This window comes from Rhincodon typus, chromosome 13 (assembly GCF_021869965.1).
Source record: "Rhincodon typus isolate 14 chromosome 13, sRhiTyp1.1, whole genome shotgun sequence".
In the NCBI taxonomy this organism is placed as follows: domain Eukaryota; kingdom Metazoa; phylum Chordata; class Chondrichthyes; order Orectolobiformes; family Rhincodontidae; genus Rhincodon; species Rhincodon typus.
Genome location: NC_063344.1, coordinates 3,752,736 through 3,769,830, shown reverse-complemented (window position 1 = coordinate 3,769,830; position 17,095 = coordinate 3,752,736). Strand labels below are relative to the sequence as shown.

The 17,095-nt window shown below is 39.6% G+C and overlaps 1 protein-coding gene across 1 annotated transcript in view; it reads left to right on the top strand.

Annotated features, from left to right (window-relative positions):
• trip12 (thyroid hormone receptor interactor 12) overlaps positions 1 to 16,699 on the top strand; it is a 95,680-nt gene extending 78,981 nt beyond the window's left edge. Inside the window, exons 19-25 of the mRNA XM_048604482.1 lie at positions 175 to 403; positions 2,188 to 2,306; positions 2,474 to 2,672; positions 8,783 to 8,883; positions 11,040 to 11,214; positions 13,782 to 13,923; positions 16,454 to 16,699. Of these exons, the coding sequence (XP_048460439.1) occupies positions 175 to 403; positions 2,188 to 2,306; positions 2,474 to 2,672; positions 8,783 to 8,883; positions 11,040 to 11,214; positions 13,782 to 13,923; positions 16,454 to 16,699 (1,211 nt within the window). The remainder of the gene's footprint in view (positions 1 to 174; positions 404 to 2,187; positions 2,307 to 2,473; positions 2,673 to 8,782; positions 8,884 to 11,039; positions 11,215 to 13,781; positions 13,924 to 16,453) is intronic.
• Positions 16,700 to 17,095: the final 396 nt, after the last annotated feature.

The following is a 17,095-nucleotide window of genomic DNA, read 5'->3' as shown; positions in this document are numbered from 1 at the left end:
TGTGTTCATCCAGCTCTACACCTTGTTATCTCAGATTCTCCAGCATCTGCAGTTCCTACTATCTCTGAAACAGAAGTAATAGTTTAATTCTGATTCAGTTAAATGCATGTTGTTATTTGAAAGTGTTGGTGATTTCAGGAAAATGCAATCTGAAGTCTATGCTTTCTTATATAGGTGGTCACTCTGAAACGAGAAAGGATGATGCACGTGCTCAGCTAATGAGGGAGGATCCAGACCTGGCTAAATGCTTTATAAAGACATTGTTTGGTGTGTTATATGAAGTGTATAGTTCATCAGCTGGACCTGCTGTCAGACACAAGTGCCTTAGAGCAATTCTTAGAATAATTTATTTTGCTGATGCTGAACTTCTGAAGGATGTTCTTAAAAATCATGCTGTTTCCAGGTTTGTATTGATTGTAACATGCTTAGTTTTATTAAACTTGCACAAAGTTCAATATTTCAGTGATTTTTTTTTTTTCCAAGTTGAATTGCATCCTGGATGAACAATTCTTCCAGTACTGGACTCTGTTTTAAAACAGAAGTATCAGTAGTCAGACATATTCCAAGGTAATTAGTAAGAGAGAGGTGATGACAGGTCAAAAAGTGTACAACAAATTATGATCTGAATTCTATTGTGAACAGATGGTGAGAAGAGCTGCAATAACTTTTTTAAAAGGAAGTTGGAAAAGTACATAAAGGGAATAAATACACGCCAATGGGAAAAGTTGGCAGCTATCAAATGGGCCAAACAGCTCTCTTCGGAGGGTCTACCATGCTTCCCTACTGCCACTACATCCAGTCAAAAATAATTTGAATGCTTAATGGAGTCGCATCTTTTTGACCAAAGGCAGAAAATGATGCCTTTCATGAAGTTATGGTAATGTCCTGTATACATACAGGAGGTGCCCGATTTGCAAAGTCGAACCCATACATAGTTGTAGTTTTAAAGACATGATGTGAACGATTTCCATACTTAAAAACAGTAGCTTTCTATTGTCCTGCATTGTGATTTGACTTGCCTACACATCGGCTTGTGAATGGACTCCAAATCAGAACCCGTTCGCAACCAGGGGAGGCCTGTAGGCTTCTATAACTTTTCCAATAATTCATTATCCCTAAAGTCCTTCAGGGAACTGCCATCCTTACCTGGTCTGGCCTACATGTGGTTGACTCTGAACTGCCCTTTGGGCAATTAGGGATGGGCAATAAATGCTGGCCTGGCCAGAAATGCCGATGTCCTTTGAGTGAATAAAACAAAAATTAATGAGCAATTTCTTAGAACTCTCCTGTTCCCCTCCCTTGCGCCTGTTCATGCTGTGTCCATCGTGTGTTTCGTATAATATCTTCAGTTCAGCTTATTTGGGATATTGTAGCTGTTGTGACGAGATACTTTTGTGCCTGAAAAACAAGACTTTGTGGTTATATCATTGACACCAGAGCCAAATTTGATTGAATTTAGCATTCAGGAGCACAAACAAAATTAGGGACTTTGGGAACTGGGAGATAATTCCAATGGTTGGGGTCAACAAACCTGTGAACACAAAATGCAAATTAGTGACTTGTAGTTACTGATTTTGTTATCCAAAACACTTCATTCATCAAATATGTGTACATAAGAGTTCAAGTTTGCTGAAGTGCAATGCAGGCTTATTTCTTTACATACAATACATGACACCCTTAAGATGTCCCAGGAATTTTTAAGTTGATAGGTCATGTCTGCAATATACACTTCATGTCAAGCATTCTCTGCTACATGCAGTCTGTTGGGTTCTACGAAGGCATTGGATACCTTGTAAGCAGTAGGTGAAGGCCTTTAGACCTCATTGTTTCTATTGCCCCCACGCCTCACTGTCTCAGCAAATACTTTTTTTAAGGAGTATACTTTTAATAAACATTTTTACAAGGGCATTTACATGACAAGGCAGCACATAAGTTTCTTCGAATATGGTATGAGGTACTTAATTATGCTTAGCTACAGATCATATCTGCAGTATACACTTAATGTAAATGCAGCACTCTTTGATAAATATTAATTTGAAGCAATGTCTACATTATTTCTACTTTTGAAATAGTACTTAATTCAAAACAATTTCATTAATGTGTACTAACAGGTTCTAAATTTTTCATGTGTACTTTAAATCAATCTGCTTATCATATATTTAACCTCATTTTCTTGCTCCTTTTCAGCCACATTGCTTCCATGTTATCAAGTCAAGATTTCAAGATCGTTGTTGGAGCGCTACAGATGGCAGAAATTTTAATGCAGAAGTTACCAGATATATTTAGTGTTTACTTTCGAAGAGAAGGCAAGGAATCTAAATTTATAAAATTCCAGAATTTTAATATTTGAGTCTTGTGGATTTCCCTCAGAGTTAGAATTAAAAGTTAATTCAGATATCTTTTTGGCAGTTAAAACAGTCAGATTGTTGGATGTTGCAGTGCAAATTATTACTAACTTTTGTTTTTTTGGAAGGTGTGATGCATCAGGTGAAAAATTTAGCAGAGTCTGAGACTCTACTTACCAGCCCTCCTAAGGCATGTAGTAGTGGAATAGGAACGCTGGGCACTGCTGCTACAATTAGCACAACCAACGTTGCAAGCAATACAGTTGCAGATCTTGGGTCTCCCAGTTTCCAAAGTATGGATGATTCTTTGGACCTGAGTCCACAAGGGTAAGTTGTTTTAAGTTTTCAAATGCAGGCAAGAAAACCATCTTACTCTGCAGTCTGGCTCAGATTGTCACAATTTATTTATGGTGTTCTGATCTCTGCCAAATAACAGAGATCTGTTACAATGTCTCATTAAGAGTAGCAATTTGGCTCAATCTATTAACAAGTGCATTTTAGTCACAGAATCACACAGCATGGAAACAAACTCTACAGTCCAACCGGTCCATAGAATCGTAGAGTGTGAAAACAGGCCATTCGGCCCAACAGGTCAACACGGCTTCTCCAAAGAACATCTCACCCTGACTCATTCCCCTACCCTTGTATTTCCCCATGTCTAACCCAAACATCCCTGGACACTATGGGCAATTTAGCACAGCCAATCCACCTAGCCTGCACATTTTTGGACTGGGAGGAAACTGGAGCACCCGGAGGAAACCCACACAGACATGGGGAGAATGTGCAAACTCCACACAGACGGTCGCCCGAGGCTGGAATCGAACCCAGGTCCCTGGCACACTGAGGCAGCAGTGCTAACCACTGAGCCACCGTGCTGCTCCATGCCAACCATGATCCCAAACTAAACTAGTCCCACCTGCTATGCTTGGCCCATATCTCTCCAAACATTCCTTAATCAGTACTTATCCAAACGTCTTTTAAACCTTGTAATTGTATGCGCAGCCACCAGTTCCTCTGGAAGTTTCATTCCACACACAAACCATTGTGTAAAATAAAGCACAGAAATAGACCATTAACTCCAACTCCATCCACCAAGTAATCCCAATCTGACCTACTCCCATTTGCCAGCATTTGGCCCATATCCTGTAAAGCCTTCCTATTCATGTCCCCATCCAGATGCCTTTTAAATGCCTCAACCACTTCCTCTGGCAGCTCGTTCCATACACACACTACCCTCTGCATGAAAACATTGCCCCTCAGGTCCCTTTTAAATCTTTCCCCCTCACCTTAAGTCTACGCCCTCTAGTTTTGCACTCCCCTACACTGGGAAAAGGACATTGGCTATTTACCCTGCCCTTGCCCCTCATGGTTTTATAAACTTCTATAATATTACGCCTCTGCCTCCACTCCAGGGAAAATAGCTTACTGATCACTCTTTCCAAAATGCTCCCCCACTAAAACTTTGGTCACCTGGCCAGGTTCATTCCCTGATATAAGGCCTAGTATGGTCCCCTTCCTTAGTTGGGCTACCTACACTTTTAATTCAAGAAACCCTTTGGCTGCGGTGAGTAAATTCTGCCCCATCTAAACCCCTTGCACTCGGAGTCCTAGTCAATATTGAGCAAGTTGAAATCACCGACTACTGCAATAAGGTTGTTGTATGGAGCATTTTTTTAGCACTGAATCATTGATAATTGTGTTCATTACGTTTCAGATTACGTTTTTTCCCTAAATACCCTGTACCATGGCCACCTTTTTTCACAGAAGCAGATTGATCTGATTCCGAGATTTTAATTTCAGGACCACCTCATTAAACTGCCCCCCACTCCCCAAAAACACCCCTCTGTTACATTATTTGAATGCATGTGCTAGTCCTCCACATTTAAAGCACAAAATAGTCCATGTGCTAGAAATCTAAAATAAAATCAGAAAATACTCAGCAAGTCCAGCAGAATCTAATGGAGGTAGAGATGAGTTTTTGTTTTGGGTTGATATTCATTCATCAGTGATTTACATTTCTTTTGGTCTTAGATGATATAATTAATGAGCCCTTAAAGGGAAGAACTTGTGCTCAGTGTCATGGTTTACACAATGTCAAAGCTCCCTGAAATGCGTCAGAGCCAGTGCAATAGTTTAAGTATAACATTAGAAAATGTACCAGGTCATTTGCAAAAGCAATATACCCTCAACAGGACTCTGATAACTGATCAGATAATTTAACTGACGTTAAAGCACGTGTCACTAGCCTTAGAAACTTGAAATCTGAGTTCTAGAACTCTCTCGGAGTAGGTGACTAATACAGTCTAGGAATACCAGGCGGTTAGTGCTGGAGGCTGAGCCAGTCTTGTTCACTAACTGGGTTTCTGTTCTGAATACCATGAGAGCTTTTGTTCCTCAACAAACATTAAGATTCAAGTGTTGAGACATCACAAGTGTCTCAGTTACACAGGTGGGGAGGAAGAAGAATGGAAGGGCAGTTGTGACTTTAAAAAAAGAATAAATGGATATTTTTTGCAGTTGTAAATGTGAATCTGAGAATGCTGCCTCCCTCCTGCCAGATCAAGGATGTCACTGGCAGTGGGGCCTCTAAAAGAGTAATCTCAGATTTACTCCCAGTATATAATGCCAATTCTTATAGAAATAAATGGATAGAGTGAATGAACACATGGCTTGAGAAATTATATCAAGGGGAGAGCTTTAGATATCTAGGGCATTGATATGAGTTCTGGGCCAGGTGAGACCTATACAAGGAGGATGGATTACACTTCAACGTACTGTTATGGGGAGATTTACTCACGTTGTTGGGTAAGACTTGAATCCTAGCATGTTGGGGAATGGGAATCAGAGGGAATTCAGGTGGGAGGAAAATAAAGCTGGTTGAAATGTAGAACTGTCATAAAATATTAGAGTGGAAGGCAAATAGGAGAAACAAATGTAGCATCAAACTGTCCCAAAATAGGTATTCTTGGAAAATAAAAGGCAGCAATATAGGTACTCTGTGAATATGTGCAACATTCACAACAAGGTAGATGAGTTGAGAAATATATAGATTTAATTGTCATTATGGAAACATGGCTGTAAGTTGACCAAAAGTGGGAAATGAATATTCAAAGATAGCCACTATGTAGGAAGGGTGGGTATCAAGGACCCGGAGATGGTGGTGCTGCAAAATTTGTTTATTCATGAATGGGATGAGGGCATTGCTGGCTCGGCAGCATTTATTGCCCGGAGGGCAGTTCCGAATCACCCACATTGTGGGTCTGAAGTCACATGGAGGCCAGACCAGGTAAGGATGGCAGTTTCCCTCCCTAAAGGACATTAGTGAGCCAGATGGCTTTTTCCGAGCTCTTAGATTGGAAGAAAAAGCTGTAGAATTTACCTGGGTGAGCGAAGAAGCAGCAAGCATGAGTTGTTAATGTGCCGTCAGTCATGCTAATTGAGGGCATAGTATAAATCAGAATATTTAGAGTTAACATAACATAATAAGGATAATGCGGTATTCACTGGTGACTTTTAATCTATATATCGACTGGATAAATCTAATGAGCCCCAATACTGTGGAGGACAAGTTCGAGAGAGGTGTACAAGAGTTTTCTAGTGGAGTGTGTTGAGGAACCAGTTTGGATTAGCCTGTTTTAGAGCTAGTACTACTCAATGAGAAAGAGATAATTTAATAATTTTAGGAAACTATGAAGGAAGAGGAGCAGGAACAAAAACAAAGTTGCTGGAGAAGTTCAGTTCTGGCAGCAGAACGATGAAGGGTCACTGGACCCAAAATGATAACTGTTTTTTCCTTCACGGATGCTACCAGACCTGCTGAGCTTTTCCAGCAACTTTGTTTTTGCTCCTGATTTACAGCATCTGCAGTTCTTTCGGTTTTTAAAAGAAACTGAAGATCTTACTTGATCAAAGGAAAAGGCTTAAGTTGCTGAAAAGTGTAAACCTCACGTGTGGGAGCATTTTAGAATTCAGCAAAAGAAGAAAGAAACAGATAAACAGACAACAGAATATGGATATAAACTGGCAAGAAACAAATGATCTGTAACAGTTTGTGTTGGTATATTGAAAGGAAAAGATCAGTGAAGACAGATGTGGGTCCATTACAGGCAGAGACTTAACTTCTAAAGGGAATTTGCAGAAAAACTAAATTACTTCATCTTCAGAGGATGATACAAGGCATTTCCCAAAACTCGAGATCATGACAATGAGGAACTGAAAGCAGTTGGTATGAGCAAAACAAAGTTAAGGGGACTAAAAAATAGGCATATTCCCAACATCTGATACTCTACATTTGATAGCATTAAAATAGATGACTTTAGAGATAATGGATGCTTAGTTGATCATTGAAAATTCTATAGCTTCTAGAACTATCTGTGCAAATTAGAAGGTTGTAAATGTAACCTTTCTGTTAAGAAAGCATAGAGGAAAGGGACAACATCTGTTAGAATTTGATAATTGGGTTTTTAGAAAATAATGTTTTGATTGGGCAGTCAGTATGGAGTTATGGAAGGGAAATTATGTTAGACAAACCTGTTAGTATTTAATTTTGAAGTTTCTAGGGGACAGGTTGTGCATTGGATCCATATATTGGGTTAGTTAAGAAAATCTGTATATGGGATAGAGAAAAATGGGTTGAGGATTAATGGACAGAAAGCAGTAGAAATTAGATCATTCTCAGGTTCGTAGGCCATGATAGGGTAGCGCAAGAATAATTGAGTTCCATCTGGTTGCAATCAATTTCTGTAATTTAGATGTGGGAACACAAGTACAATTTCCAAATTTTTTGATGGCACAGAATGAGGTGGGAATGAGTTAGAGCATGATGCAAAGAGGTTTCAAGGCAATTTATACAAGAACATGGCAGATGGAATATAATGTGAATAAGTGTAAGGCCTTCCACTTTAGGAAGAAGAACAGGGATGTTGTATAAGTCACTGCATGTGCAGCAAGCAATTAGGAAGGCTCATGGAATGCTAAATTTCCTCGAGGATTGAAGTGAAAGTGTTGTGCTTCATTTTTTATAGAAATGAGTTCACTGCTTTGGGTATTGTGCAGTTTTGGTCCCCTTACCTAAGGAGGGAGTACAGCGGAAGTTCACCAGACTATTTCCTGGGATGGCATCATTATCCTTTTGAAGGGGAAAATTTAGAAGAATAAATGTGATCTCATTGAAACTTAGATAATTCATCCATGGTGTATGCAGACAAAATTGTTCCTTTGGCTCGTGACTTGAGAACCAGAGAATACAGTCTCAATAAGGGACAGGCTATTTTGGATTGCGGTGAGGAATTTCTTCAGGAGTGGGTAGTGAATATTTGGAGTTTTGTACCCTAAAAGACATGAAAGCTTAGTCATTGAGTATATTTAATGCATTGATTAATAGATTTCTGGACGCTAATAATGACAGGCATGTGCGGATTGTGAAGGAAAATGATATTGAGGACAGAAATCAGTTATGATCGATCATGTCAGAACAGGCTTGAGGGGCTGAATGGCTTAAGGTTGTAAGTTATTTCATGCAAGGTATTTAAAGGCTTGCACACATTTGTTTCTTGTAAATTTGAGGAAATCCTACTTTAACAGTTATACTTTGATCAATGATGTGCGAAGTCTCATGTCTAAGCTGCCTTACTAAATGATTTAGTTTTAACTAACTGGTTAGCAATAAACCAAAACAGCCAATAGAGTTCTGTACAAACCAAAAATGTAAATAATGCCAAGTGAGGCATTCTAAATACTTGCATGTCTGGCATACCAGAATATTGAGTGGGAAATCTCTCTTTCCAAAGTGCTAGTGATTTGGTGCCAATGCTGGGTGTAGAAACTGATCTAGATATGTAAGTCATATTTTTATCTGTGAAACATTTTACTTCTTGTACAGGATAGTCTACATAGTACATTCATAACATTTTAGACTTTTTTTATAAATCAATATGTCAAACAATTGGGTGTAAAGGTTGGTTCTATATAAAGTTTTGCTGCTGACTTCCCTGACAGGCTACATGGTTCACTTCAGTTTGCTGTAACTACTCCCAAGAATAGAACATTGACACAAAATGTCACTAAGTTTAAAAGTGAGCCTTGTGTTGGCTGCAGTGTTGCTGTGTAAAATTAATCCTTCAACGCCTCTTGGAAGTAGTCAACACATTCATTTGGATTGACCGGGGATGTTGCTGTCAAAAGCATGATGTGTAAAATAAGTGATAAGATATTAGTACCTTGAATTATGTTTATTCCACCTCATCTTGGGCAACTTTGCTAACTTAACTAATACAAAGACAGATTAACTGGTAATTTGTCTCATTATGGTTTCTGGAAGAGTGTATAAAATTGGTGTCCACTTTACCGAGCTAACTATACTAGCCCAGGACCTTTCCGTGTTGTGACAAGGAAATACTGCTGCATTTAATCATGATGAAACACCTCTGCTTTTTCAGACGATTAAGTGATGTCTTAAAGAGGAAAAGATTGCCAAAACGCGTAACCAGGAGAACGAAGTATTCACCTCCAAGAGATGATGAAAAAGTAGACAATCAAGGTATGACTCGTAAATTATCATGGTGTATTACAGGTAGTGAAAATAAAATTGTCAATTTGAATTTGCCTGTAATCTTGAGCTCTTGCATTATTGAGAGAAGTGCTGTTGGGGTGTTATGATCCAAGTGGAGACCAATAAATTGAATTTCTGAATTTCCAGCAACCGACTGGAAGAATCACATGACAGTCAGGTTCTAACATTATTACTGTAACAAACTGGAAGCAGCATTGATTCAGTATTTAATTCAGCTACTTATGGTGTAAATGACAGCCATGTTCCTCTGCTTAACGTATAAAACAAGTAACCAATCCCTTCTGCTATTGTACTTTGTAATTCAGATGAATGCTTCACTCTCCAGGAACTGTGCACAGCTATTCTGAGCTCACAATGGCTTGCTTGCTTTTTCAATTCTGTCCAGGTAACTTGTAATTCCTGAATTTATTTCCGTAGTCACTCTAATCCTGGAGATTTCTCCTGCTAGCCAAAGCTAGGTAAATCTTAAAGCCTCCTTTAAATCTTCACAAGCTTAGTCTGTTTAATCTGAATACACGCTCTTGTACGCTTTCTGCATGGCAAATAATAAGGGTGGCGTTTCTGAGTCTTTTGCAAGAGGCCTCTCTCTCTGTTTTTGCTCTGATCCTTTCAGATTGTCTTCTGAGAAGTTCAGGTCAATATTAAAAACACCTATTTGCAGATGTATCAATGACTTGCTATGAACCCCCAACTGATGTTCTGGGCATATGGCTTTAAATCTCCTTGCCACAGATCGAAATTTGATTTTAAGAATCTGGAATTTAAAAACTATGGGCACCATGTAACCACTTTTTGTCATAAAAATCCTTCTAGTTATGGAAGGAAATCTGCTTTACATGTGACTCCAGGCAACACTCATGAGGTTGACCTCTAATGGCCTAACCAGCAATGTCAACATCCCATGAATAAGTAAAACGGACCCTGAACTCCATTCTCACTTGAAATTAAACACTGTTTAAAATGTAATGATTTACAAAACCTGACTGACTTAATCTCCTTCTCGGGTCTCTACTAAGCAGTCTATCCATCATCAGCATTGCTGCTCTTGTCACTGTTCACAGGTGTTAACATCTTGCACACTCTTCCTAGTAAATTAGTCTGAGCCACAGTATCCTCATGGTGGTCAACCATCCAAATGTATTGAACAAGATTCTGAGCAGGGCACATCAGTCGTTAACTGTTCTATTTTACCACAAATTAAGCAGACAGTTCCTAAAAGTAAACTTTTTATTAGACTTATTTGTAAGTGTAAATGACAGTTGTATTGAGTTCCCCTTCAAACGCCAACTGTACTCAAATGAAATGAACTAACGGTCTGGGGTATTAACAAAACCATGATTTTTTTTTAAAAATTTAGTTCACTTGTGGGACATGGGCATTGCTGGCTTAGCCAGCATTGATTGCCTGTGTCTAATTGCCCTTGAAGGCCAAAATCATTTGCATTGTGATTTTATTTGAATCTTAAGACTGAATTTGTAGGACTTAAATGCAGAATAGATTGAAAGGTGCTGTGGTTAGTGTGGTAGCTGAAGTTGTCAACCTATAACTCCTATTTGCTAAGCAAACATTAAGTATGGAATAAATGGTTGTGTTAAGTGCAACTTCCTTGCCTGAAAGATCAAATCCACCATCCCCTTGTTGCAATGTGTGTTAAATACTCTGAGGTTCTGTCATGTTGTTGCCATTGGCCTGGATCCTCAGTGGTTTAGGCATGAGGACAGTTCCACTTCTTCCATGTCCAAAACAGCTAAACCAGATTGGGGTTGTGTCTGCGAATTCATCGGGCATACTTTGAGGTTTCCACTTTTAGTTTGTTTGATTTTTTTACTTTAGTTTGTTAAATTATGTATACCATTTTCAGCTGAATTTTTAAACAAGCCACATTGAATTTCTGTTTGTCACAATTGACTGATGTTAGATGAGTATTCGAATCAAGTTTGATTGCTTTACAAGTGACCAGTTTAAGATTGTGCTTCGTGACATATTGACTGTTTCAGGCACCTATGTGATATTTTCCTTTTTTTTTTGGAAAGAAATTCAACTTGATTAAAAATGTCCTTTTGGACAATTGTTAGCATAACACCGCCTCATTGCTAACATTTACTTTCTATTCTTTTATACAGCAAAGAGTCCAACAGCCACCCAGTCACCTAAATCATCTTTTCTTGCAAGCTTAAATCCTAAAACGTGGGGAAGGCTAAGCACACAGTCCAATAGCAACAACGCAGAACCAGCACGCACTGCCGGAGTTAGCGGCATTGCACGGGTCACCCCAAAAGACACCATGTCCAACAACAGGTATTTGATTATTCATTTCTAATTCCCCTGAGGGAAATTGTGGAAGAGACATGAAGTTGAATTGCTTTATCTGATCAAATTATGTTAACTCAAAATGCTCAATGTTGCATTCATTTCAGATTGGAAGTTTAACTCAACAGTACTTTATACACCATGCACAAATTAGTTTACCCTGACATGCTTTATTAATGTAGATAATACAGGTACATCTGCTATAACGTGTTTTTAATTAATGCAAATTGGCTGTATCATGATTGAGTAGTGGAACCTGTTTGGATAACACGAGCTTCCTGCTGTACAGCTATAGTGATTTTCTATAGCGATTTCCCTATAACACAATTTTCTATAGCATGAGGTCACACAAGAATGCAACCATTGCGTTATAGGAGAACTATGTAGCATGAAATAATCCAAGTGCTCCTAACAACTGTTCAGCTTCTTCCATCTGATAGTAGTTCATTAATCATTTTTGTACAAGGTTGGCATTTAATGTGTTAAAACCTATTCCAGTTAATTGGGTGAGGGTCAACATCAATAGAATGGTCACTTTTTTTTTTAAACAAAAAAGTGAAAACAAGTGTTTAAGTTACCATACCTCAGCGCCTGTATTGGTGAAAATGAGTGAAAACAAATCTTGGCCAGGTAAATTCGAATTAGTATGGCAGAGAAAACTGGAATAGGACAATAGAATCCCTACAGTGTGGAAACAGGCCCTTCGGCCCAACAAATCCACACGAACCCTCAGAGCATCCCACCCAGACACATCGCCCTATAACTAACTGGAGTGGTGACCCAGGGAACGTGAAGAGTTTTCTGGAGTGGAGCTCATGTCCTCTAACTTGGATATAAGAGCTGCAGTTCAGATGGCAAGCAATGATAGAGGAAGATGAGCAAGGTACTTGTTTTGGCAAGCTCAGAAGTCAGACAATACCAAGTTATAGTCCAACAAGTTTATTTGAAATCACAAGCTTTTAGAGAATTGCCCTTTCGTCAGGTGACAGAATTTATGGGCAGAGAGATCAAAGGACCTTACGAAGTGGAATGTTGACAGGCCAAATAATAGGTCTCTGCAGGTGATCGAGGTGTCAGTAAAATGTCAACAGTTGAATAAAAACGGAAAGAACTGCGGATGCTGTAAATCAGAAACAAAAACAGAAGCTGCTGGAAAAGCTCAGCAAGTCTGGCAGCATCTGTGAAGAAAAAAATATCTGAGGAAGGGTCACTCGACCCGAAAAGTTAACTCGAGTTTTTCTTCACGGATGCTGCCAGACCCAATGGATTGTCTTTAGAGTTTGTACTGTTACTTTGTTTTCCTGAGGGAGACCAGGTAAGGCAACTAGATCTAGTGTTCGCTGGATCACTGAGAAGATGAAGTGCAAGGGTGAAACAGGTAAACAAGGATGCATATGACAGATATTAAGTTAATATGTGAGAACTGAGTCAAATATCGAACATTTGGAAGAGATGTGGCAAAAAAAATGAGGAGTAAATTGATTGGCAGCTACATAAAAGGGAATTCTAAAGTCTTAGAAGCAAGTAAGAAATGTTCAAGGCTCATGTGGTGGTAGCATCCCTACTTCTGATCCAGGAGGTCCAGGTTCAAGTCCCACCTGCTCCAAATGTGTGTAATGACATCTCTGAACAAGTTGAGAAAATATCAATAAATAGTCTTCAGAAAATCCCAAACCAACTTAACAGCAATAACGCAGGAACTCTTCTGACTGTGTGAGCATAAGTCTTTGTGCTCTGAAATTACTACAGTTCTGCTTCTCCAACTGGAGAATGAGCTTCCACATGCATGATGCTTGGCCTTGTGTAGAAGACAGCCTTTTTACCCCCTGCTGTTCAGACAGAGCTGCTATCTTCTCTGTCTGTGTTTATGGGATTCTCTTCCTGTCCAGGACCCCTGTGTCTGACCTGAGTCTTTTTTCCGCAGCAAGGCCTACAATGTTACTTTTCTGGCCAGGTGTGAAAGCTGACATTTAAGTTTGTCGGGCTTCCTCAAAGCCCCTGTGCCCAAGCCAAGTAAGTCTCTCAGGCTTACCATGAAGCAGAAATCAGCAGGCCTTCACATGACCTTCAGTACTACACCTTCTTACTTTAAGAGACTCTTAAACATGACTCTCTTGTAAAGTATCATACTCAAACTGTCATGCTGAAACAAGCTGGTTGTTAACATTGCCTACTTTTCATAGTCATAACACTTCATTTGACACCCACAAGCCCCTGCCCACCAGTTTTTCATTTTGTTCCTTTGCTGTTGACAGTAGTTGTTTCCCCGTCTTTTGGGAACTAAAAAGGAAGTGTGCTGATCAAAATGCGATAAGTGTGTACATTTATTTTTAGCAGTGTAAAAACTCTGTATCCAAAATTTTTCCCTCTCCAGAAGTAAGCAGGATTTATACATGAAGGAGGAACCCTTTGGAAGAATGCTGAAAAATGTTAGACTTTATTTAGACTAACATTGAGCATTGCTGCTACACTGGGGAGGGGAAAAACTGGAACTAAGTATCGTTATGGTATGTTTTAGTGCTGGCTTTGGATTGTGAAATCTTTCTTTTTCCCAGGGAGAAGATAAAAGTGTGGATAAAGGAGCAAGCCCATAAGTTTGTTGATCGTTACTTCACCTCAGAAAATGTGGATGCGAGCAATCCAGCACTGAATGTACTTCAGAGACTATGCTCTGCCACTGAACAGCTCAGTTTGCAGGTCTGCATCAAATATTTTTGAAAAGCTTTGAATGGCTAGTTTGAATAATTGGCTGCAACTTGAAATGGTTCACGTGTATGGCCTAATGTTATCACTCTTGAATAAATTTGAATGCCGCAAGTTACAATCTTTGCACAACAGAAATTGTCCAGTTTGGTAGTTGATTTTAATTAATGCCCTCCTCTGCCTAACTACCTCACAGTAAGCTTCATTCCTTAATAGACGTTGATCACTAAGAGGTAAACCTCTTCTGCACCCTCTCCCAAGCCTCCATACCCTTCCTGTAATGTGGCAACCAAAATTGAACACAATACTCCAAGTGTGACCTAACCAAAGTCTTATAAAGACATGCTGACTCTTGTACTTGGTTCCCTAACCAACAAAAGCAAGCATACCTTTACTTGCGTGGCCACTTTCTGAGATCTGTGGACTTGAACCCCAAGATCCCTCTGTATATCAAGGCAGTTCAGACTCCTGCCATTAACTGTGTACTTCATTGTTAACATTTGACCCCACCGCCCACCCCCCAAAAAAAAGTACAGCATCTCACACTTAACCAGATTAAACTCCATCTGCCATCTCTCCACCCTTATCTGCAACTGATATATATTGAATCCTGTTGTATCCTATGAATTGATGGGGAAAATCATCTACTTTTAAATTCATGGTGGAAGGAATGGTATTTTTTATGGTGCCTTTTGCCTCAGGATATCCCAAGCACTTTAGACAATAGTGATTTTTAATCATTCCTGTAATATGGGGCCTTCAACCAGTTTGAGTGCAGCTCAAATGGGATAAATCACCAGATAGTCCATTTTAGCAGTTGTTCCCCATGGTTAAAGGGTCAAGAACAGTTTTAAGGTCAACGGTTTAGAGAGGATTTGAGGCGAAGTGATTTCATTCGGGGTGTTCACTCAGGAATGCACTGCCTGGGAGGGTAGTTGAGGCAGAAATTTCACAGCCTTTAAAATGAACTTGGATAAACACTTGAAATATCATAACATTCAAGGCTATAGGCCATGTGCTAAAAAGTAGGATGTATAGATTTAAGAAACTTTTTGCCGATGCAGACTCAATGGGCTGAAGGGCCTCTTCTGTACTGTGATTCCATGACTTCACCGTTTTAGCTCGTGAAGGTGTCTTCTGTCTATTCTTCTATCTTCTGTCTATTTTTCAGCTTTATTAGAATCTAACTTGTTTCCAAAATTTTGGGTGTCTTTCTTCTTGTCTAGCTATGCACTTGTTTGAAGATAATACAGCCTTATAGTTATTTTAATCAACCTATAATGTTCGCACCTCTAGGAGCAAGTGGGAAGCATAAACCTGGGCTTCTCTGGCCCAGAGGTAGGTAGGGACACTAGCACTACACCCCAAGACCCTCCTGAAAACTCTGGAAATAATCAGTGTGTTCTCTGAAAGTGGCATCACAGGTAGGCAAGGCAGTGAAGAAGGCTTTTGACACGCTGGCCTTCGTTGGTCAGAGCGTTGAGTTACAGAAGTTGGAAAGTTTTATGTTGCAGTTGTACAGGACGTTAGTGAGGCTGCACTTGTGTTCAGTTTTGGTCACCTTAGTATAGGAAGGATGTTATTAAACTGGAAAGAGTGCCGAAGAAATTTACAAAGATGTTGCCAGGACTGAAGGGACTGAGTTATGGTGAGGGGCTGGACAGGCTAGGACTTTTTTCTTTAGAGCGTAGGAGACTGCGGGGCGGGTGGGAATCTTACAGTAGTGTATAAGGTCGTGCGAGGCATAAATAGGGTGAATGCACTCAGTCTTTTTCCCAGGGTTTGGGAATCAAGGACTAGAGGGCATCAGTTTAAGGTAAGAGGGGAAAGAAAACATGGGGACCTGAGGGGCAACTTTTTTTACACAGAGGGTGGTACACATATGGATTGAGCTGCCAGCAGAAGTGATTGAGGCAGGTACATTAACAACATTTAAGAGGCATTTGGACAAATACATGGCTAGGAAACGAAGGATGTGGGCCAAGTGCAGGGAAATGGGGTTTGCATGGATGGATGGATGGATGGATGGATATTTTGGTTGGCATGGACCAGTTTGGCCGAATGACCTGTCTCCATGTTGTATAACTCTCTATGAATCCTGAAATGACCACTGATTAGTATCTTGCAGTTCAACTGCAGAGTGACCAACCCTGTGACCTACCTCCTGTACCCCAACTACTCCCTGATTTCTATTGATGCACTGATGCCTCGTATATATTCTGCAGTTAGCCATACCTGAAGCATAATTGATTTTAAAGTGTAGGAGTTGCATCAGGGTCAACTGTTTGTTTTACTTATCACCTGAAGATGTCTGCTTGCAAGCAGAACCCCAAAATGGATTTCTGAGGATTACAAATGGAAATCATGACACGTACATTTTTTTAATCTTATGTACTCACTCTAAACATTTCAAGTTGCATACCAATTATTATAAGCAAGATGTTCTCATGAACATTTGTCCATAATTACACAATATTATTTCAATAATTACTACATGCAAGCTCATGATATTTTCTTTCCAAAGGTGGATGGTGGGATTGAGTGCCTTTTGGATATCCGCTCAATAGTCTCGGAGTCTGATGTGTCCTCCTTCGAAATCCAGCACAGTGGTTTTGTCAAACAGTTGCTATTGTATTTGACTTCAAGAAGTGATAAAGATCTTGTGAATCGAAATGTCAGGTTGAGAAGATTCCTTCATGTTTTCTATGGTTGTCCAGTGAGTAACTTCTGGTTTCAAAATATGCAATTTCTTTTGATAGTCTACTATTGACTTGTTATCTAGATTAGTTTACCTAGTGGCATCAAATCTGGTTCAGGTAACTTTTATCTTAAGTTGATGTTTTAGACAACATAAAAACCGAAAGAACTGCAGATACTCTAAATTAGAAATAACAACAGAAGTTTCTGTGAAAGCTCAACAGGTCTGGCAGCATCTGTGAAGGGAAAAAAAAAAGAGAATTCACATTTCGGGTCCAGTGACCCAACCTCAGAACCTGTTTCTGTTCTGAGGACAGGTCACCAGATCCGAAATGTTAACTCTGGATTTTTTTTTCCTTCACGGATGCTTCCAGACCTAAGCTTTTCCAGCAACTTCTATTTTTGTTTCAGGCAACATTGATCCCTATTTAGTGCTCAAAGGTGCTCAAACCATCTTGCGGTAACTAGA